This window comes from Plecotus auritus (assembly GCF_963455305.1).
Source record: "Plecotus auritus genome assembly, chromosome: 3".
Taxonomy (NCBI): Eukaryota; Metazoa; Chordata; class Mammalia; order Chiroptera; family Vespertilionidae; genus Plecotus; species Plecotus auritus.
The window spans coordinates 3,267,865-3,291,904 of record NC_137772.1 but is presented as its reverse complement, the minus strand read 5'-3'; the positions used below and the strand labels follow the sequence as shown (position 1 = coordinate 3,291,904).

The following is a 24,040-nucleotide window of genomic DNA, read 5'->3' as shown; positions in this document are numbered from 1 at the left end:
CAGGTTAAGCATACAGTCTGCTAGACTCCAGCACCATTTCGTTTCTCTCCAGTGAGTGTAATGTATCCAGAGTGTAGCTCCATGGGGACCCGCAGTAATTAACTAAAGGGCATTTCTTTCAGCCACTCTGCCTGCTTGGAGAAAGCTAGCCTTCATTACTAGTTGATAATTAAAGGGCAAGTAAAAATAGATGCTATATTATTTACAATAAAAAGGAATTATTGTGTAAGTTTTTAAAAGAACACATAAATAAGTGAATCTTACATTTCCAATTCAGGGGATGAATGAAAATCCCCAAACAAAATATAAAGGTGTTCAGCCCACTTTTTTTCTTAGCCCCGTTAGCCTAGGTCACAGTGGTCGGAAAACTCATTAGTCAACAGAGCCAAATATCAACAGGACAATGATTGAAATTTCTTTGGAGAGCCACATTTTTTAAACTTAAACTTCTTCTAACGCCACTTCTTCAAAATAGACTCACTCAGGCCATGGTATTTTGTGGAAGAGCCACACTCAAGGGGCCAAAGAGCCGCATGTGGCTCGCAAGCCGCAGTTTGCCGACCACAGGCCTAGGTTATATATGGGGTCACAGACAGAAATAAGTCAGGAAGCATATGTCAACAAATAAATGGAGAAGTAAGTCAGAAATAACGGAGACACATGTGAAGATGGACAAACCCAGGAAGGACAGTAAGCCAGCACTGAGCAGCGGCGTGCCGGGCCCAGGTACAACAGGAGCCTGTTTGAGGTGTACATTCCTTCCAAGCGGATGGAGGGCATGTACCCTGCGGACAGACCAGCCGCCTTGAACCTCAGCTCTCGTTCCTTAGTTGTGTGATCTTGGTAAAAGCACGTAAACCCTTTGCACCTCAGTTTCTATATCTGTGAAATGGGGATGATAATAGTACCCACCTCAGAGCGGTCTTGTGAAGATTAATGGGGCAATGTGTATAGTGTTTTTACAACCGTGCCTGGCACATCCAAAGCGTTTATAGTAGCATTAGCTATCATCATCATAATCACCATCATCATCATGACTACCATTATCATACTAGAGGCCCGGTGCATGAAATTCGTGCACGGGGGGTGTGTCCCTCAGCCCAGTCTGCACCCTCTCCAACCTGGGACCCCTCGAGGGATGTCCGACTGCCCCTTTAGGCCTGATCCTACCACAATCCAGGACTGCTGGCTCCCAACTGCTCGCCTGCCTGCCTTCTTGATTGCCCCTAACTGCTTCTGCCTGCCAGCCTGATCACCCCCTAACCACTCCCCTGCCAGCCTGATTGATGACTAACTGCTCCTCTGCCAGCCTGATTGCCCCTTACTGCCCGCCCCTGCAGGCCTGGTCACCCCTAACTGTCCTCCCCTGCAGGCCTGGTCACCCCTAACTGCCCTCCCCTGCAGGCCTGGTCCCTCCCAACTTCCCTCCTCTGCTGGCCTGGTCACCCCTAACTGCCCTCCCCTGCTGGCCATCTTGTGGTGGCCATCTTGTGTCCACATGGGGGCAGCCATCTTGTGTGTTGGAGTGACGGTCAATTTGCATATTACTCTTTTATTAGATAGGATACACTATGTACTACATAGCTATAATGTGTCAATAAGTAATGACTAGCGTGTGTGTGTGTGTGTGTGTGTGTGTGTGTCTAACAAATGTGATATAGCAGACATGCCCACCTTTATACTGCCATCTTACTTATCTAGCTACACAAGAGCAACTTTTAAATATATTTTTTTATGTCACTTATTTTCAGGGATTGATTAGTAAACACTTATTTGCCTTTTGCTTACCAAGTCATTTAAAGTAATAGAAACAATGAAAATTTGAGAGCTCGTGTTCAAATTTTGCTTCCTCACAGCTGCGGGACTTGTACAAATTATTTGCTTGTCAAAGCCTCAGTCCTGTCACCAATAACTGGGGACACCACTTATTTTCAGGGTTGTAAATAATCAGTAGGATAAAAATGTGCCTAGCCTGCAGTGAGTGGCCGCACAAATATTTGTTAAATATTATTGAACAAGAAGAGTTAAGCCCAGTCCCTGCAAAGCTAGGCAGGTCAACATCCACAGGTCGGTCCTCAGTCTGACTTCACCAGCCGTGAGGGAGAAACAAGGGTGACTTATGGCATCTGCTCTCAATGACGGGAATACATACTGAAACAGCTTCCATACTGAACTATTAAACATGAAAAATGGATGGTTCTTGGCAAATGAGAGTTGAAGACAGATACCCTTGAAATTCAGGCAGTGGGGCAGAGGGAGGAAGTAAAGTACTTCTCCCTCAGTATTGGCAGTAGCCAGCCCGGAACGCACCTAGCATTTTATCGAGGACACTGCAGTGGGCTGTGCATTGGTGACTTGTGCGTCCAGCAGAAAACCATAAAGAACAGTTGCAAATGGAGGGATGGCCAGACTGCTCACAGCCAGGGGGAGCCTAGCATGAGCTCCAGGGCCATGAACCTGACAGTGAGCACTGGCGGCAGAGGTCTGGTAGGATGTAGGTGATTTGTGTCACTCGAAGACTAGAGTGTGTCGATATTCCTGGAGCCATGGTCTGTCACCCAAATAGACCATATGCTGTTGCCAATAAAACTTTCTTGGGCAAACATTTGCTGGCCGTTTCTGGTACATGCAGGACTTGAGCGTATCTGTATTGTCTTTGATGAATGGAGAGAAGGTCACAGTCAAAGGTCTCTTGCTCAGGACTAACACACCCCAAAATATCTTCAGATATCCAGCTCAAAAAGGGAGTCCTAACTGGTTTGGCTCAGTGGATAGAGCATCGGCCTGCGGACTGAATGGGTCCCAGGTTCGATTCTGGTCAAGAGCATGTACCTTTGTTGCGGGCACATCCCCAGTAGGGGTGTGCAGGAGGCAACTGATCGATGTTTCTCTCTCATTGATGTTTCTAACTCTCTCTCCCTCTCCCTTCCTCTATGTAAAAAATCAATAAAATATATTTTTAAAATATTTTTTAAAAAAAGGGACAATGCAGAAGTTACACCCCCACTGGGAGTCGGGAGTCGGGAAGGAAGTGCCTTTATTGGCTTGCCTGCTCCCCCCTGCCTTTCGGTCATTGGTGTGGATTACTGGTCCAGGCCATTGGGAAGAATGAGAGCAGTTGACCATCAGTGAGTAGTCTCCTCCTAGAGATAAGAATTTGTAGATCACCTACGATGATCTCTGGAAATGTAAGAGTAGACGTTCACATATTTTTTCACCCATAAAAGTGCTTGCAGTGGAATGTATAAGCAAGAAGACCAACATGCCTATTACAAAGCTGAGGAGATGGAGTCTTGTTTTTCCTTGTCATTTCTCTGTGCACCATATTGTGTAAAAGCTGTAGCTTTGCCCGACATGTACTTCCTCCCTCCCTCCTTCTCTCTCTCTCTCTCTCTCTCTCTTCCTATTTATTTATTTTTATAGGCTTGTCATTTGCAATATCCAATGCGGTGTGTAAGGTTAAGCTTAGCTGATATTTCTAAATTATTAAACTTTAGTTCAAATGAATGGAGGAAAAAAGTCCATCCTTCAGCTGAGGTGTAAGCTATGTCCATTGTCACTAAGGTAACACTGAGGCTTTATTCAGAAATGAAGGCAACCTGACATGACCTGCCTCATGGCTGTGCTTAGTACTGAATGACTTATCTTTTCTCTGGGGGTGAATGTAGACAGAGAAAGACCAAAATTCAAACCCCAGTTCCTTCAATCACCAGCTGGGCCGCCGTGAGAAACTCGTTCAGCCTCTGAAAGTCAGATCAGCCTATGCCTTCCAGAAAAGCAAGAACACTTGCCCAGCTGCGAGCCGGAGAGCAGGCCAGCTCTCCTTGCTGTGGGCTCCACGGCTCCCGCGCCCGTGTTTCCGTATCAGCTTCACATGTCGCACAGAATGGAGGCTTTGGACCTGCCTGCGCTGTTAGGCTGTAAACATCGTCACGACAGGGAATTGTCTCTCTTGCCTACAGCAGGTCCTATGCGTGTGAAAACCTTGCGTTTTACCGAGGACAGCTGCCGTGGGGAGTTTACTGGTGACTTGTGCGTCCTGCCGATACTTAAGTTTAGAACATCCGTGTTCATTCCAACTCTTAATGGTCATTACAACTCTTAAGAGTTGGATGTTCTGTGAACCAATTGTATCATACCATTGCACAACCCCAAAGAATGTTCTGCTACTTTGACCATTTAAAAAATTCAAGTGTTTGTGGTCATTTTAAGTCTCTTTGAGAAAATTCTATGGCTGTCAATTTCTGACCTAGAGCTTACACCAGCAGTAAAACCAACTAAGACACTTTTTTTTGAGCTAATGATGGATCTGTGTCTGAAACATTTGAAGAAAAGAGCATTTTTTACACAAGGCTCATGGTGGTTTGTCCTGTGTGCTGTGTACTTGGTTCATATGACTGTGTTTCCACACATCCTTTTTTCTGTGTCTGACCCATGGACCTTGACCATGGTTTTCCACTTCCCTCAGTTGATGCTGACTTTGAGATCCTCAGCTTGCTATTTGATCCGTAACTCTGTTTCCTTGTCTCTATGTTGAACCTTGAATCACAAAGATGACTGATTATCTATTAGAGGAAAATGTAGATATTTTCTTGGCTTATATAATAAAATGTTTATAAAGACAAGATGAAGTGTTAGAGAAAGTGCCAACTCCAAATTAGGGTGAATTAGGAGAAATGAGGACTTCCAACAGGTTGAGGTTTAGTGGGCAATGTGTCTTCTAGCTAACACAGGAAAATGGGGATATGTTATAAACATTTCCTAGACAATATTTGGAAGGGAAATTGTGATGGACATTTGTTACCATATTTTTAAGCTAGCAATTGAACTCATATTTTTAAATAAATGACTGAAAATAGAGAGAGGGGAATACAATGTGGTATAATGAAAAGAATGCTAGATGAGCCATCTTGTCATCTCATCTTACAGGTCTTGAAGGAGACCAAGAAGGAAAACATTGTCCATTCTTAAGGCTCATAGAGTAGCTTTTAGAATCCATAAAGTTGGTCTATAAACACTGTCAACTATTTCTCTTTTTTGTTAAATGTGTTTTTATTGATTTTTAGAGAGAGAGGAAGAGAGAGGGAGAGGGAGAGGGAGATTTCTCAAAGACAGAGAAACATCAACACCGATCAGCTGCATCTTGTATGATCCCTACTGGGGATCGAGCCCACAACCCGGACATGTGACCTGACCAGGAATCAAACCGTGACCTCCTGGTTCATGGGTCGATGCTCACCCAGTGAGCCACAGTAGCCAGGACCATTTTTTTCTCACTAGTTTTCAGATACTGGGTTGTTAAAAATATTAGTTCAAGACTTTAAAAAAGAACAATTCTAAAAACATCAAAAATCAACCACAGTGACTCAAAGAGGGGAGAGGAGAAGGGCAGTTTGTGCTTCATGGGGTCAGAGTCTCCCTGTAGGAGGATGAGAAGCTCTGGACACGGATGGTGGCAGTGGTGACTGTGCCTGCTGCCACGGGACTGTGCTCTGAGCCAGGATCACAAGGGTCATGTCGTATGTGTCATGTGTGCTTGACCACAACGGAAGACTTGACCTCGCTCTGATGGGGGCCTGCCATAGGGAGCTGCGCGCACACGTTTCTCTACACGAGTCCATCTGGCTAGCATTTGAGGTGGTTCTTTGTACATTTAAAAATCTGTGTACGATGCTGTTGTCTTCTCTCGGTAACAATTTTGGGGGGAAAAGCCTGTCTTGGACGAACGGTGGGTCACTATCGGAACGTGGTGCTCAACTAGGTTTCCAGAAGGGAAACAAGTCACGCCTGCTTTTCCCTTGGTCTCGCCCAGTGCCTTCCTGTCCCTTCCGTCCCCCTCCAGTCCCCCTCCTGTGCGGGGCAGGAAGAAGGCTGAGGCCCGAGGCTGGAACTTGAAGATGCTGGAGGACAGAGCAGCAGGAAACGCGGCCTCGCCCACAGCCTCAGACAGGACGTCGTGGACATGGGTTGCGAGACTTCCTTGGTCCTTGACTGGCCCATGCCTTGGTGTACCCAGGTCTCAGTTTTTCCAGCATAAAATGGGAGGAAATAGCATCTTCCCTGTTTCTTTTTACAAAAGGCTCAATGCACACACATGTGTTCTGTAGGTTGTAAAGTGCTCTAAGAATTTAAAGTGGCTTTGTTTCTATTGCTTTGCCTGTTAATGGTCTGTTTCACCGGTGACCTGTGAGGTATGACATGCACAGGGCATGTCAGGAGGAGCGCGCTGCCTCTGCAGGAGGGCAGGCCAGGGGAGCTCAGCCCGGGTGGCGGCAGCTGCATGTGGCCTGCGGCCCGGAGCTCGGTGCCTTCCTCTCGGCCCCTGCCTGGAGCAGGCGGGCCTCTCACCAACCCTGGGGCGCAGATGCGACTAGTTTCCGATTTATTTCAATTATCCTTACCTAGGGGCTCAGCTCAGCTGACTAGAGAAAGCAAATGCAGGTGATTACAGAATCAAGAAGATGAGCCATCCTTTTATGAGAAAACACGAGAAAGAAAATGGAATGTTGCACAAGAAGTCTCTTCTAAACAGTTGCTTTTGTAATGATTTAGAGGATGATGTGTAACATGCTTCTGACCCACTTTTTAAAATGCATGTGAAATGCATTCTGTAATGCCGGGAACACATATGGTAGATATGCTTAGGCTGTGAAGTGTTTTTGATGAAAGGGAAGGAATACAGTGTGCCTGTGTGCATGCATGTGTGTGTGTGTGCATGCGGGTGTGTGTTGCGTGTGTGTGCATGTATGTGTGTGCATGTGTGTGCGTGCATGTGTGTGCATGTGTGTGCATGCGCGTGTGTGTGCATGTCTGTGTGTGTTTCTCTGTGTACTTGCTTACCGATGGAAACAGAGACAGGGATTCTTCCTCCTTCAGGTTCTAGCGAAGGTTTTTCCCCTGAAAGAGACACTGTTTGTTTTCTCACTGCACCTTTTGTGCAGCGTGGGGGCCCTGGGGTTGTGGCCTGCCACTCAGAGGCTGAAGCACAAATGCGAGTTTCTCACCAGCCTGCAAGGCTGGGATTTGCATTCCAAATCAGACTGCAGACGCCCATTATAAATTGCTTAGCCCCCTGTTCCTTTTCTAGAATTTCTTCCTCCTCCGTCCCCAGTAATGACCCCTGAAACAATTCTCTTTCAAGAGATTCCCATTTAAAATCAGCAGTTTTGGTGGGCTGTGGTCAGAACAATAAATTACAAAGACAGCGATAGATTCTTTTATGTGATATTGGTGTTTTTCCTCCCTTTCCTTGAGGAGTCCTGTGGCGCTGAGGAAAAACAATTGCTTAAAACATATCTTTCAGGCTTAAAGATTGATAGTTATTCTCTTGAAAGCCGTATCATTCTATATCTTTTTAAATCTGAAAGGTGTGAGCTTACACATCCTCTCGTAATAATAACCCTTTGCAGATTAGACCTGGCGATGGTATAACTGTATGCTTTGGGGCACTCTTTAATCAAATTAACTAGATCCTTCGTGAGGGGAAGAAAGGAAAACGCATTTTGCAAGGTATGTGGCCGGGGAAGCCACTCCTGCTGCAGTGAGAGGGACAGGCTCTGGGCTTGCCCACTGTGGTGGCGAAGGGGGGTTCCGGGTGGTGGTCTGCTTCCTGTCGGGGGCCACCCCTCCGTCTGTTCGCAGCCCAGCCTGCTTCCAATTTAAAGCCCAGAATTCAATACAACCCTCTCTTCCTTTCCCCCCCATTTAAATGCAAAGCGAGGCTTATGAATCATAGAGTCCCCGCTCCTGGGATCCAGACCAGATTTCCCCCCAAAACTCGCAGGCTGTTTGCGTGACTCCCTGCCTCCACGGCTCCACAATGGGCAGCTTTGAGAAGAAAAATTGATAATCTTCACGGCAGAGTCATTTGAATGAAATTGCACTTGACAGCCTGTCTCCAAGCAAACAAGAGGCGCGAGGAGCCGGGGCTCAGCTCCGGGGGCTTGCCCACGCCTCTGCTGCCGGAGCCTCCCAGGAAGGAAAGCCGCCCGTTGCCCGGCATCTCATTGAGCTTCTGATTAATTCCGTGGACCGGATCCTACGGAGGAGCGGTGGCCATGGAGGAGAATATGGAAGAGGGGCAGACACAGAAAGGTACTGTGCCCACGGGCTTTCTCCGGAGCTGTCATTGTGCTGAGTCCCTCGTCTGCTTTAGGCACTTGCCAGGAGGGTGATGGGTGTTGCCCCCCGGGCGGGCATCTGGGGCCCCCTCTCGCCCGGCCTCGCTGGCAGGCCCGTCCGGCTGCGCGGTTGCCATCCCTGCAAGGCTCGGAGCTGTCAGGTGGCAGGGAGGGGAGCGTGGCGGTGTGGCCGGGGACTGTTCTTTAGACCCGTCTTTGGGAACCCGTGTTTGGTGCATGTTTTCATGCATGTGGAGCTGGGGCCAGGGACTCCTGGTGTGAGCGCAACGCAATCTTTGGCGCTGGTCGTCCTTAGATTAGACATCTGGTGATGTAACCTCCTCGGTACCTCTGAAAAGGCATCTCCTAGAACAAAGACCAGGCGTCTATTGGTCATGGTTTGGTTGGGACACCTGTTTTAAAAATCATTTTTCTTTGTGCATGTTTGCGGTTAAAATATAGATGAAGCCACGGCTCGCCCGTTTCCAGAGGGACCGACGTTCGGTTTTCCTGCCTACAGACCTGGCTGTCGTCACCTCTGAGTGACACACGCCACGGGGTCTTCTGATGCTTTGTTACGCCTGTGTAGGTCCGTCTGCCCATGTACGTTCACGGGAAACTGTCATTTTTATAGGTTGAGAATGGGCAAATACTGGCAATTAAAGTGATGCCAACACTCCTGAATTTGTGTGCGTTGAGTGGTGGCTCTGAAGGGACCAGCTTCACCCCGGGGGAGCAGTGCTGCCCTCTTGTCTGTGTTCAGGCTTATGTAATGTCACAGGGAACGCTGTGTGTTCTTAGAATGAAGCAGGAACACAGGCAACACATACATGAAGGCAGTATGCAAGAGTAGTCTTGAAAGGATCCAGGGATCAAATCGGATTTCGAATGCGTATAAATGCATTATTTTAGAAAATGCCATATTTTACATGATAAAATAGCTAGTTTGGAAGCACAATATAGTGTTTTTATTATTCTGAGCCATTCAGCTTTGTTGGGTCTCTTACACACATGCGCGCACGCACGCACACACACACACACACACAGGCAGAGTCGATGACAATAAGTATATAAGGATTTTACATAAGCCATTGAGGGAGCTAATAAATAAGCCCGTACCTACATTTTTGTCATTAGCATGCTTGTTAATGACAATCTGTACTATAAACAAAATAACCTACGGAGATTCCATGTGATCTATTTGTGAAATGTAAAAAAACACACCTCAACTACCTCTATCATATGAACAGATAGCTTAAGCATTCAGTGATTTGAAATGGTGAGTTTTCATGGTACGTTCCATCCTTAAGAGGCATCTCCATGCCTGTTTTACTTTAAAAATAAAATACTTCAATATCTTTTTATTGCACATAATAAGATTGCTTTTTGGCTAGTCAACCTCTTTCAGGAAAGCTAAGCTGATAATTTTAAATAGAGAGATGCTATTCATTACACTCAATAAAACCTTGAGATAAATCACGGATTGTGGTAACAAGTTGAATGTGTCTGAGCAAGCCTTGGTAGATGCCGGAATGAAGAAAAATGATGTAATTAGTTGTTATTTTTTTCCCGGGGAACATTGACAATCTCTCCCCTGTGGGGGTGGAGACAGCGGTGATGTGATGGGGAACATTCTGTCGCAGTGGGTTCTTCTTAGCATCAAGATGTGCGCACTTACATCAGGAACAGCAGTGGGAAACAATTTTTAAAAAATTAAAAGAAAAAATTTGTATAATGGTCTATAAGTATATAGAGATATACAGTTCAAATATCTCTGATTAAGCTTTTTTTCATAGTTGAGAAGAAGATGATTTAATTCTCTCCGCACCTGGTCGTCTGTTCCTCTCGACTCTGCCTGTGACACCTTTTCTCTGTAACTTTGTTGTTGGGAAGTTGTCTTTGAATATTAATGCTTCCTCTACATCCTGGTGGGATCTAAGTTGGAGGAGCCGCCTGGCAAGCAGGTGGACTCTCAGAGCGTGGCCAGGAGTCTGGGGGGACAGGTTGAATGGCCCACTGGCTTTCGAGGGGAGCAGTGCTTTGCGTCAGCTCCTCTCCTGTTTTTCTGAAACCGCACAGGCTTTTCTTAAACAATAGTTCAGACACCACACAAGGTTCTTCCGTCTGAAAGATGCTTTCCCCCCTCCCCCCCTCCGCACCCTTTGCAATTAAAGCCTACTCTTCCCTGTTACAAATGAGAAGGACTCAAATCCATGTCAGTGCTTACCCAGGTCACCTTTCAAATCCAACCAGAATGTAAAATGGAAGCTGACAGTCTCATACACACACTTAAAATAACATAGTTGTTGCTTAAGAGCTCTCAAAGGTCTTTCATAAGGAATATCTTTCTCTTCATAATGAGATCTCCCTACCCCACTTAATCTGTAAAAGGCAATTGAAGGCAGTCCTAACAATTATCCTAATTTAACTGTATGTGCTCGGCCTGGGAGAGAGGATGGTTTACAAGTACGGTGACTTCACAGCCACTGCTCATGAGGTCCTGCCTCGGTGTGACACTGCACTGGGGTCATTGCTCTGTCTCTCCATTCATTTCTGCCCCCCTCGCCAAAGGTACAGATCTAGCTCGTCACGCTGAGTGGGAGTCTAGTCTTTAAGAAGCATATGCCCTCGGTAAAACATGTCTTCTAAATGAAAGCCAATTACTTTCTCTTGTGTTCAACCAGAGCAACTGTGTTCTGGTTTGGAGGGAAAGAGAAAAAAAGAAAAGCAGCTGTTTTGAGTATGGCCCTTACGTATGGCCACCATTAACCTAGCATCGCGAGCATCAGAAATTGAGATATGTGGTCACCAAATCAGGACAACAAGGGCCCCACTTAGAAGGGTTGGCAAGGTCCATGAAGAGGTCTTTACAAAGATGTAAAAGGTGTGCACTTACGACTCGGAGACATGTGATTATGTCTGGAACATGAAAATGATTTAAGGGTGTCTGATCATTAGTGAATTAGTGAATGCATGTTCTGGCTGCCCGGAAAGTGTGTGACACCATAGATAACTTCAATGACAGTGTTTCCGAATTAAGAGGTGGTCACAGAGGTAGGAATCAATGATCGATGATCAGAATTGATCAAATTATATAGATGCAAAGGAGAAAAAAATATGCACGGGAAGAGCTCTCAAGCTGGAATCTTCATAAATTGACTAAACTGTCCTAAAGAGCCAGAAACCTCATGGACCTCATTATTGAACATGAACATCCTATGAAGCAAGCTTCAGAATTCCATCTTATGTATGGAAATTTTCTGATCAGCTCAAAAGATAATGCACGGTGTTACTCGTCCTGTTTTTCTAGCGTGATTAACCAGGCATATGAATTAATGTCTTCAGCTTCTCAGAATGAGCAGTCAGCCACTGACCTCTTCTCCAGCACATTCCCCAGGGAAGCAAAGCTCGGTGACCCTTCAGGGCTGGGTCACTGGAGGAAGGAGAAGATCAAACTTGGTGTGAACCGGGCCAGCTTTTCCATCTCAACACCCAGCACAGGGCCACCTGTTTGTGGTCATTATTCATCCTTAGACCAACACCACTAACACATGTCATGTCAGCATACGCTTACCTTTGAAAACCAGCAGGAATATCTAGATGGAAGGACATTGGGTCTTAATGTCTATCTCATATTGACAATACTGTACAATTAAGTTTGAATGTCTGCTCATAAGTACTTGCTTTACATTTTACATTCTACATTTATATGCACACATCACTATAAAGGAGTCTATTCACAATATGATATGTATCATATTTATGGGCTGATTGAAAGTCTTTTTGAAAATTTTTTTGACCAGGGTTATTTTTGCCTTGAAAGAGGACTTTGGTGCCTCACCCTTCCTTAGCCAGACACCATCCCTTGAAGAGACGCCACTATAATAAAGGAGAAGGGAGGTGCTTTGGCTCTATGACACCAGATGCAATTGGTCAACCTAGACTGCTCAGTGATTCCAGTGCCAGACAGTGGCCTAAGGACTTGACATAAATTAACTCATTGACTTTTCACAATGACCTTAAGTGGTTCTAATATTGAGGAAGCTAAAAAATCAAATAGATTAATTAACTTGACCAAAATCCCATAGTAACAAGTATTAGAGCCAGGGCTCCATGCAGTCAGACTAGACTAGGCCCCAACTTTTAACAACACATTGAGCTTCACCGGACATCGGTCATGGCTTGCCTGCCACACCTCCTTCTCAGTGACTCTGCTTCATCCACACATGTCTACTGCAGGAGTCAGTTCTACTCTGTGATTTATGGCTGCATTCTTTATCACCTACGCTGGCTTTTTTGACCAGCTGTGCACAGCCTTACCAACAGCAGCCAATCCCTAGGTGCGTCTATAATCTATGACCTGTAAATCTTGGCTCAAAAAAAAAAAAAAAAAAAAGCAAGCTGGGTCCATGGGACTCCTTTCTTGAGAGTTGGGAAAAATGATTCTTGATAGCCCTGACAGTCTCCTCATTCCTCCATCTATTCTTACAGTGACCATGCTGCCCATCTCCAGGTAATCTGAGTGAATCTTTGTTCTTTGCAATCAAAAGACCCCAGTAAAAGACCTCTTCATGTCCAGATTCTGTTAGCAGTCTTAGGTAAAGAGGCTTAATGTTAAGAACTTTCCCCCCAAGTTTAACCTGCAAAGGGGCAGCTGAACCAAATGTATACTTATTGTGAACTTCAATCTCAACTTGACACTACCTTTTAACACATTCTAGGTGATTCCTAGACTCGAATAATTAGTTTACCCTAAAGCCACTACCTACCAGTAAGTAAGTATTGGTAGTAAAATATTTTGAGCACCATTGCAAAGAAATTAAAGAACCAGAATGACTCAAAGTGTCTGCTTTGTTAACAGAATTAGAAACTTTAATAGCATACTATTGAAATCAATAGACCAGGGGCTAGGAAAATAACAACAGCAAAACCATTTGAATAACCATGGAAATGGAAGAATTTGCCTCCTTTTGCCTCTTGGATATTGGCTACTTACAGACCTGTGAAAAGGAGGACTTACCTTGTTTGTCTAGAGCCATGTGGACAAATTTCACTTCCATCATATTGTCACCCGCCACCTGACAATGTTGGATGACGAAGCTGGAGAGACGGAGATTCAGACTGAGGGCAGCGTTTCAGAGCAACCAGTCCCACCATTTGCAGCTGTGTTTCTGCTTGCATGCAGTGCTGGGGGCTAAGTAATGAGCTCATGCTGTCACCAGGGTGGTTCTGACACTTGTCAGTGAGGAAGATTAGGTGTGTTTTTCATAAAATTTAGCAGAGATTCCAAGAACTTCCGCATTGCTCTGGTTATTGTGAGTTCTGTGGTTTAGATAATAATGATTTAGAATTTTGTCATCTTATATTTTCACTGGATCAGTTGCTAATTATGTTTTTTATAACGTTGGTGCTATTTGTCACAGCAATCCAAAATGCTTCCTGCACGTTCTATCATCTTGTTAGGATAAAGCGTGTGTGTGTGTGTGTGTGTGTGTGTGTGTGTGTGTGTGTGTGTTAACAATATCATTAAAATGAGTGTATTCACCTTTTAGAATGAAAGTGCTTGATACAGTTGCTTCACGAACTCTTTGAATTGAGACTTAAACATTTAAAGAGACTGAGAAGGTCAGTGCTGTAGACTGAGATAGTGACGCAGAACGTACGTACAGTGATGACTACAAGATGGTTCTTAGAAGCTAATCATTCTTAGAAGTTAATCCCAAAGGTAACGGCACATGTGGGATTTATGAAGTGCAGGCAATATGTCCAGTGTCCATTTTGGCCTCCATTTCCCTCTACACATACACCCCTCCCCCGTGCAGAAGGTTTGACAATTTTCTTTTCCGTATCCAGGGCAGACTGCCTGGCTACGCTTCAAATCCCTTTGGACAGCGTCCACCAGAACAGGTGGCACAGCTGTGGATTAGCTGACAGTGTAAAAAGAATCATGTTTTCCCCTGAGTTCTCTCTCCACTTCGTGACCATTGTCTCAGAGAGTCTTAATCTGAGGGCAACTTCCTCCTTTGTCTGTGAAAATAAAAGGAAAGAACAACAGAAGATTATGATTTCGTTTCTCTTAAGTTGTGAGTGGGAAATTTGGCGTGGGTCACAAATGAAAGTCAGTGGCTCAGGGGCTCTGTTTGTAGAGTTCATGGGGGGGGGATTACGTTACAATGTGAGAAGACCTGAGGTCAGAGGAGAAAGGAAGGGTGGCTGTTGGCTTCTAAACGAGGAACATGAAGATAAATCAGCAATGCTGGAACAGTGCTGCTGTGAATAACTAGATAACTGCTCAAAGAAAGAATGACATTTTGACACATAGTTTAAATGGCTGAATGTTTGAGGGCTTAACTTATGTCATATGAGAAATAGTAATATTTTCATTTACCTACCTCTACAAAAGAGTGATTGGATGGAATCTATCCCTGAGAATTATGCTAGAAATACCAAACATATTGTTGACATTGCCTCCCATCATGGAGCATGCGTGCTTTTTTTAAAATTGTTATTCTCAAGTACAAGTGAAGCAATTGAAAATTTTGGCTAATTATTATTTTCCACTAATAATAGAAATTTCAATGTTTTGGCAAATAACTTACCTGTTACTTTAATGTAATTTATTTCCCCCATTAGAAGGATTCTTTGAATGAATGAATGAATGAATGAATGAATTAGCTATTCTTTCTTAATAAAATAAAATCTGGAATACTTTATAATCATTTATATCTCTATTGTTACTTGATGAGAAAAAAAAGTTCTAATAAATAATTCAAGTAAGAAATAGTACTTGGTCAGATTCCTTTCCCCAAACAGCCATTCTTCTCAATTTTTTGTTGTTGTCAATCCCCATCTGAGGATATTTTTTCCATTGATTTTTAGAGAGTGGAAGGAAGGGAGGAAGGGAGGAAGAGAGAGAGAGAGAGAGAAACATCAATGTGAGAGGGACACACATAGATTGGTTGCTTCCCAGAGGAGCCCTGACTGGGGCCTGGTATCAAACCTGCAACCCAGGTACATGCCCTTGACTGGGGATTGAACCCAAGACCTTTTGAACCCGAGACCTTTTGCTTCTCTGGCCAATGCTCTAACCATTGAGACAAACTGGCCAGGGCTCTTAAATTTTTGAGACACCTCCCCATATCACCTTTCTTGTATGAGTGGATATTGATTTTCATTTTTAATAGTCTATACTATGTCACATTTGCACTTCAATTTAGTAATTGCACATCTGAACCATAGCTAACTCCCTTTACTAACATGATTTTGTTTTCACAGAAAATAGTAAATACAGGTTAAGGCAAAAGTAGGTTTACAGTTTTTTGTATGGAAAAATAATATAATAAGTAATAAATAAGAATATAAGAATAAACTATTTTGTGTACTCAAAACTGTAAACCTATGTTTGCCAAACGCTGTATAATAGCCAATATTTAAAAATCCAGGCACTTTCCTAAGCATTTCATATTGAGTATCTAGTGTCATATATGTTAATATTAATAAATATTGATTATACTTTTCTTATAAATTTTAAATGTTCTTTAACTTTATGGGCATACTATTTAGTCAGGGGCTATTTAGTAACTCAAATCTAACCTCACACAGTTATCCAGACAACACAGAGCATTTTAACTTAATGAAATGACTTATTATAACTTAACTAGCGGCCCGGTGCACAAAATTTGTGCACTGGGACAGGGGGAGGTGTGTGTGTCCCTCAGCCAAGCCTGCATCCTCCAATCTGGGACCCCTTGAGGGCAATCGGACATCCCTTTCACACTCCAGGACTGCTGACTCCCAACCGCTCACCTGCCTGCCTGCCTGATTGCCCCTAACTGCTTCTGCCTGCCAGCCTGATCACCCCCTAACCACTCCCCTGCTGGCCTGGTCACCCCTAACTGCCCTCCCTTGACAGCCTGGTTGCCCCCAACTGTCCTCCCCTGCAGGCCTGGTCGCCCCCAACTGTCCTCCTGGTCGTCCCCAACTGTCCTCCCTTGCAGGCCTGGTTGCCCCCAACTACCCTCCCCTGCAGTCCTGGGTTACCCCCAACTGTCCTCCCCTGCAGGCCTGGTCACCCCCAACTGCCCTCCTCTGCCAGCCTGGTCACCCCTAACTGCCCTCCCCTGCAGGCTTGATTGCCCATAACTGCCCTCCCCTGCTGGCCATCTTGTGTCCACATGGGGGCAGCCATCTTTGACCACATGGGGGCAGCCATCTTGTGTTTTGCAGTGATGGTCAATTTGCATATTTCCTCTTTATTATATAGGATGAACTTTATTTCAGTTCTGAGAACAAAATGTGTCTAGTTAGAAAAAAATAATTTTTCCCATACTATAGCATTTAAATTCAAATTTTGAAATTCTAGACTTAAATTTTCTTTCAGTGGTAGTAAAGAATTACATTTATTTTTAATAAAACACCTCTACAAATTTTTCAATTTAGAATCAATTTTTAAAACATAGGGTTGAACATTGTTTGAGCACTGAACTTTTAGCTATGACTTTGAATATGGTTTGGGAAGTTCTGACTGTCTGAGGTAGTGCTCTTATGTTACCAAACCTAGATTGACTTAATGGTTTGTTATAACTCAGATATTTTTATGACGAGAGGCCCGGTGCATGAAAATTCATGCACTGGAGGGGGGTCCCTCAGCCCGGCCTGCCCCTCCCACAGTCCAGGATCCCTCAGGGGTGGGAGGTGACTCAGCGATCAGGGGAAGGCGATGCCCCATCACACCTCTGCTGCTGCCACTGCCAGCAGTGCAAGCCTTGGCTGGCCCTGGTTACCTGAGCCTCAGGAGGCCCTGGGTGGCTGAGCAGCCAACATCTGATGCTTGCCTACACCTTGGGCTGGCCCTGGGTGGCTGGGGGGCTGAGGGGACTCGGGGACTTCGAGGCAGGTGCATAGAGTGGCCAGGCCCTCCTGGGGCGGGTCCGGACTTGCCATGCGCCTGCCGCCCTGACAGGGCTGAGGGGACTGGGCACTGCCATCTTGTGGCTGTGGGTGCTACCATCTTTGAGGGCGGGGCAGTCAATTAGCATATTCCCTCCTTATTGGCTGTGGGTGCCGCCATGTTTTAGGGCAGGGCAGTCAATTAGCATATTCCCTCCTTATTGGCTGTGGGCGCCTCCATCTTTGCAACAGCGTGAGGATCAAATAGCATATTCCCTCTTTATTAGATAGGATGGTTTGTCATCAAATGTTTAACATTTCTCATCCCTTTACAGTAAAACATGATGTTGAACGTTACTCATAGAATAATTGAACTTACAGCATTTAAGTCTCATGACTCAAACATCCACAATAGAAATTTGTGATTACGTGATAAGGTCTAGAATTCAAAAACCATACACTCACATTCCTTCCCTGAACCTTAGGGAAGCAGAGCAGCTGGCGGTTTGTGGTCAGCTGCCATCCCGAGTGGCCAGTGACCTGGCAGGTTCCCAGATCAGGTGGCTGCTGCTGCAGCCCTGGCTCCTGCCACACCTCACGCACTTCCTATGAAACTCAGCCTGCCTCCTTCACTCCTGGTCTTCTCAAAACCCACTTTATAAGATAATTTTTTAAAATATGTTTTTATTGACTTCAGACAGAGGAAGAGAGAGGGAGAGAGAAAAGAACACCAATGATGAGAAAGAATCATTACTTGCTGCCTCCTGCATGACACCCATTGGAGATCGAGCCAGCAACCCAGCCATGGGCCCTGACTGGAAATTGAACTCTGACCTCCTGGTTCATAGTTCAACACTCAACCACTGAGCCACACCACTGGGCTCCAAACCCACTTTTTAAAATCCATTTTCTCTGCCATTATCTTTGGATTTAATGTCAGTAGTAGTTGAAATAGTGAGCTGGTGAAAATGCTGTCATAGTATCTGCACCATAGTAGGAGTTTAGAAAATTGGATTCCTTCTCCTTTCCTCTCCTCTTATAACCATTTCCAAAATAACTAAGCAACTTCCCTCGAGGCAGAACATCAGAATTAAAATTAAATAATGCTAAAGGGTTAATCACTCTTTTGAATTCTTATAACAGTTATTTTTTAAATGTCTGTTTAACATTTAATATATGGCATGTCTCGTTGATTAGTTTGAATGTGTATGTTATGCCCCATCTCCCTTTTCAAAGGGTACAGATTTTACCTTTCGTTCTTGAACCCAGACTGCCAGGTTCTCTGAATACAGTTATATGTGATGATGATGATGATGATGATGATGATGACGACGACGAGGAGGATGGAGATGGAGGAGATGATGATGACTAGGGGAAGAGGGGAAGAAGGAGAGGAAGAGCAAGAAGAAAAGAATGAATCTACCATACAGGCTACAGGATGGATGGAAAACCCTTTTCCATGTGAAGACAGATCTCACAGGGCAGCTAAACCTAGCTTGGAAAAATGCTGCCATTCCTCTATTTTATGTCATTATATTTGAACTCAAAATAATTTAAAATTTTTTTGACCTGAAATACATTCAGTAGTTTGATAGCAACCTTCATGAAAATAGATTTTTGTTTTTATTATTGAAGTGCCCACATATTTTTCACATTACAATTCTAGCAATTAAATGAAATACAATGAACTGTTAAGTTTAGCAGGTGAAAATTATAGCTTTCAATATTTTATAAGATGCTGATAAAAAAAAGTGTAGCATAGTGGCTTATAAAATTGCTGACACTGGGCCTTAGTAAGTACTGTTCAAAGAAAACAAAACTGCAGGAGAAATAACAGTTTGAAATTACTGAAGACCGTTTAATAAGATAAGGCCTATTGGAGGCTCTATCTAGTCGGTCAGTTTTCAAGACCATAAATTCAAAGAATAGCATGTCATTGACTAACAGATTTCCTTTGCCTTCTTTGATGCCTTCAAGTTCCCTGTTTTTATCAGAATATGGCCTCTAACCATTGCCTGATACTGTGGTTGTGTGCAAAGCACAGTCTGAAACGGGGCAGCTGGCATGAGGCAATGGTGTGTGCAGTGTTCCCCTCAGGACCCCTGCCATTTGCTGGGCTCCGTTTTCCGTGTGCTCATCATTGATGTGTGCTTCAGGAGAAACACGGGTGCCACTGCTTGGTGCAACTGAGAGTGCGTTCTTCCTGAGCATCTAAAGCAACGCTGTGCTTTCCATGCCAATGATGTGGCCACGCCCGAAAGCGGACCCCTGAGAAAAGATCATTTCACTGGCGTGTTGGTGTGTGATTTTGTGATTTGTGGCAGCACTAGATAAGAATGTAATCCTCATAGAGGTGGCACACGCTGCTGACAGTGATCTCTGCACCACACAGGCATGAGAGGGCCTGCTAATAAATACTTGACATACACGGGCCTTCCATTGTGATGTTTGGTAACAAGTGTGGCTGCCACTTTTTAAAACATATTGTTATTGATGTCAGAGAAGAAGGGAGAGGGAGAGGAAGATGGAAACATCAATGATGAGAGAGAACCTTTATCAACTGCCTCCTGCACACCCCCTACTGGAGATAGAGCCCATAACCCGGGCATGTGCCCTTGACTGGATCTAACCCAGGACCCTTTAGTCTGCAGGCTGATGCTCTATCCACTGAACCAAACCAGCTAGGGCTGCCATTTTTATATGAACATTAAAAATATTTTACCCATTGTTTCTGAGAAATTGGAAGGGAATTTTGCATCACATTCACAGTTGTATTATCATTCTAATCTCTGTCATCAACTCTAGTACTCTATTTTTTTTTCTTTCATATCCAGCAATGATGCAAAAATAACATCATCATAAACTAACTAGAGGCCCGGTGCATGGATTCATGCACTGGTGGGGCCCCTCGGCCTGGCCTGTGGGGATTGGGCTGAAACTGGCTCTCCGACATCCCCCGAGGGGTTCCGGATAGTGAGAGGGCAGTTCACAGTTGACGCACCCCAGAATCGGGTTCCTTCCTCTCTGGTTCTGAGTGCGTCACCCGAGAACCGCAGCTGCCAAGTCACCACAGCTCGGCAGCTCCTGCATTGAGCATCTGCCCCCTGGTGGTCAGTGAGCGCCATAGCTACCAGTTGGACAGTTGCTTAGGCTTTTATATGTATAGATGGTGCTGAGGCCTCTCCTGACAGCTGGATTCCCCATGTCTCTGTCCCATGGAGCATTGCATACTTTTTTAAATATTAAAAATACAGACTGTATTTTTTCGCTTAATATGCTCTATTACAAAATATCAGATCCACTGGCCACTCCATTCCAGCTGTATCAGATTCTGACACATCTCCTATTGATGGACAGATTTCACTTCAGCTTTTAGATATTAAAATAAAAATTTTAAAATGTCTAAGTGCCTGGCCGGTGGCTCAGTGATTGAGCATTAACCTATGAACCAGGAGGTCACTGTTTGACTCCCAGTCAGGGCACATACCGGATTGTGGGCTGGATCCCCAGTGTGGGGCATGCAGGAGACAGCTGATCAATGGTTCTCTCTCATCATTGATGTTTCTATTTCTCTCTCCCTCTCCCTTCCTCTTTGAAATCAATAAAAAATATATTTTTTAAATGTCTATGAAGTGATTTGTAACTCCTTTGAACATATGATGGATGTATTAGGTTGCATTGCTAATATTAGACCCTTGTGATCTACAAAAATAGCACTTTAATATATCTATGCCATCAGTGTGCTACACTTATGAAAATGTTTAATGTGTGCATTATTTCTCTGTAGAAACAGATAATATATGACATAAGATTTGCATATTGTATTTACATAGAGTATAGTTACGTTACAACCATTCTTTCTCCAAAATCTTTGTAAGCTCATTAATTTGTTGTTGTGTTATTTTTCCCTTTTAACAAAAATTGGCCCAATGTTTGGAGACTTTGTTGTTCAATGCATTTATATATAATGCCAAAGCTGATCTTATTTTTTTGAGGTCGTATGAGTTTGGCGTGTTGGGGCTTGTTGAAGATGGTACTGAATAAAAGTCTATGGTTTGCTTTGCTGGGCTCAGTAACCAGCATGACCTTTCACCTGGGGAAGGGAATACCTGCTTTGTCATCCTTTGGATGAGTTATCACTCCATCACCTCCATACACGTTGCAGGACTCCATGGAATCTCATCTCCCCAAGCTGACAGTGCCACCCTGTCACGAGTGGGGTTTTTATATCATCTAGGACCGTGGTCGGCAAACTGCGGCTTGCGAGCCACATGCGGCTCTTTGGCCCCTTGAGTGTGGCTCTTCCACAAAATACCACGGCCTGGGCCAGTCTATTTTGAAGAAGTGGCGTTAGAAGAAGTTTAAGTTTAAAAAAATTTGTCTCTCCAAAGAAATTTCAATCGTTGTACTGTTGATATTTGGCTCTGTTGACTAATGAGTTTGCCGACCACCGATCTAGGATAAGTCTACAAGGTTGAGGAGCAACACAGAATGTCGTGCCATTTCAATAGTGACTGGAACCCAGAGAGTCACTTGGATTGTTATGTCTCTTTGGTTAGTTTGAAGTTTCCCTGTGCGAGAAACAGCGGCCTTCGCCGAGCGGGTCTTGTGATCTCTGTTTAGATATGGGATGAAGCGGCACCTCAGGTTTGGGAGTGGGTGGTCCTGCAGGACAGCACGGGGGGAGGCAGTGGAGCCCCCTTTATTGTAGGTAGATATGCTGTCTTGCTGTGACTTTTTCAGGGTGGGTGTGAGGGAAAACGTGGGGATGGATGGGAAAGAATTGGGTGTACTGATCTTGCTGTAGGGTGGACTCTCTTGCTACTGTCCAAAAGTGACAGTAGTGCAGAGTCAGATATGGAAGAAATGTATATATATTTTCAGCCAGAGCAGGAATGATGTTGTTTGAGAAGAGGGCTGATACCTGTGAGCGTGGAGAGAGGAGCTGGCTGGAGCTCCCGGGGACCTGCAGGCTCTGCCCAAGCCATCCCGGGACAGCGATGGGCTTGGAGGACCTGGCTGGGGGGCATGGGTGGGAAAGAATCATGTGGCTTCCCATTTTCCAAAATGAAGAAGAAAAAAGAAAAAAAAAAAGGAGATGTTCCTCTATGCACCAGACCACAAACGCTTTGAACTCCCTGCTCCTAACTAGCCCCGGGCAAGGATTTCCAATTTGCTTCTGTTTCTTTTATGTGAAGCGCAGCTGAGGATTTGCCAGGCGACAAATGGAATGCCTCTTTTGGAGCAGTGTAAAAGAAATGCATTTTACATTTCCCTGGGTAAATTGCTTTCCGGGGGAAATCCACTGTTTTCTAAGGAGAAAAATGTAGGTCACAAAGGAGAAAGAATCATCACATTTCGACAGTGAGCTACATTTGCTGGGATAAAGAATTGCCTCAGGTTGAAGAGATTAATCAGAATGATACATTGGAGAAGGAGGAACCAAGCAGTGATCTATGACTGCCAGTATATTTCCCAAATATTGTGGAAAATAAATGAATTATAAGAGCAATCAAAAGATTATATAGGATAGCTTCTTCTTTTTGGTTACTTTCTCCCTTGATTTATCTTTTAGTCTGGCTTTTTTTTTTTAATTTTTAAGCGCAGTACTTTTAAGAGTAGGTACCAAATATCCCATGAAAAGTTACAGAATAAAAAAAGATTGCCACAACCTGGGCTCTGATTTTAAGGTGTCCTACTAGTTATTTTCGTTTATTGGAAATTCTAATCCAATTCTAATCCAGAAGAAACAAAGGCTCTATGGTACTGCCAGTGAACAAAGGAATGAAAGTGCACACATGAGCTTTGACATTCTCAATGGAAATTTAAGAGGCTAAAACATTTTTGTGATAAGATCAAATTATCCATGCAATATCCATGTTATACCTCAACCAAAACAAATGCTATCCCTTGTTTGTAGCATTCCTACCTGCCTTGATAAATTATTTTGTTTCTGTGCTAATTTTATTAATGACTTCGTAGGCTGTGTGAAGACTCCTCAAGTTACATAATTAATAACTCAATATGATGAGAGGCTATGGTATTGGGGATTAGTTTGATGGAAAAACACGCTGCTCCTGAAGATGTGAATGTGCGGAAATGTTTGGGAGGTCGGATGGGACAATATGTCAATTGTTAGAAAGATAGTAAAAACCACAAAGTATTTGTAAAATAATGTATTCTTGTTGTTTGACTGCTCTTACAATTCATTTATTTTCCATAATATTTGGGAAATATACTGGCAGTCATAGATCACTGCTTGGTTTCTCCTTCTCCAATGTATCATTCTGATTAATCTCTTCAACCTGAGGCAATTCTTTATCCCAGCAAATGAGAGAGAGAGAGAGAGAGAGAGAGAGAGAGAGAGAGAGAGAGATGAAAGTTCCTGATTGGTAGTAAGCAGTTCCGTGCGTTTTAGACCAGTCTGCCACTTTACCATCATCATTCTGTGACCAGCCTCTATCAGCTAAGAGATAAACACTGCCCTTCTTCCTTCCATAGATTAAGATGATAGCAACCAGTTCCCAAGTTCAACCGTAAACATGTAAAGTTGGTCTTTTATAAGTTAGTCTTCCTTTACATAGAAGAACATCTATAACAGCACATTCAAGAGCTTGACAAACTCATGCGGAATAATCCAGTGAGCTCCGAGTGCTGTGGCTGACACGAACTAGCTGGCTGGGGACATACTGCCATCACTTAGCCCCCATGACCCTCATTCTCCTATCCGCAGTGTTAAGGGAACGCACTGGAGTTCCTTTTCGGTGCTTCTATTAATTCTGGACGACATGTCCTTTAAAGCTGATATTTGCATTAGTTATATGAGGACATTATTACATTCTTGCCATCTTACTGGAACTAGAATATCTTTTCTATTCCTACCTTTTATGTTTTTATAAAATCTACTAAATTTTTTATCAGATAAGCTCATCTGTCACTTGATGTTATTTATACAGTAAACTCATCTGAGCTTCAATATTCTATTAGCTAGTAGATAGAGCCAACGCATGGATTGATGATATTAAAATGGA

The 24,040-nt window shown here is 44.0% G+C and overlaps 1 protein-coding gene across 1 annotated transcript in view; it reads left to right on the top strand.

Moving 5' to 3' along the window:
- Positions 1-6,985: 6,985 nt before the first annotated feature.
- Positions 6,986-24,040, top strand: part of GPM6A (glycoprotein M6A) — a 93,855-nt gene continuing 76,800 nt past the window's right edge. The window contains exon 1 of the mRNA XM_080662368.1: positions 6,986-8,094. Coding sequence (XP_080518494.1) covers positions 8,058-8,094 — 37 coding nt within the window. The 5' untranslated portion in view covers positions 6,986-8,057. The remainder of the gene's footprint in view (positions 8,095-24,040) is intronic.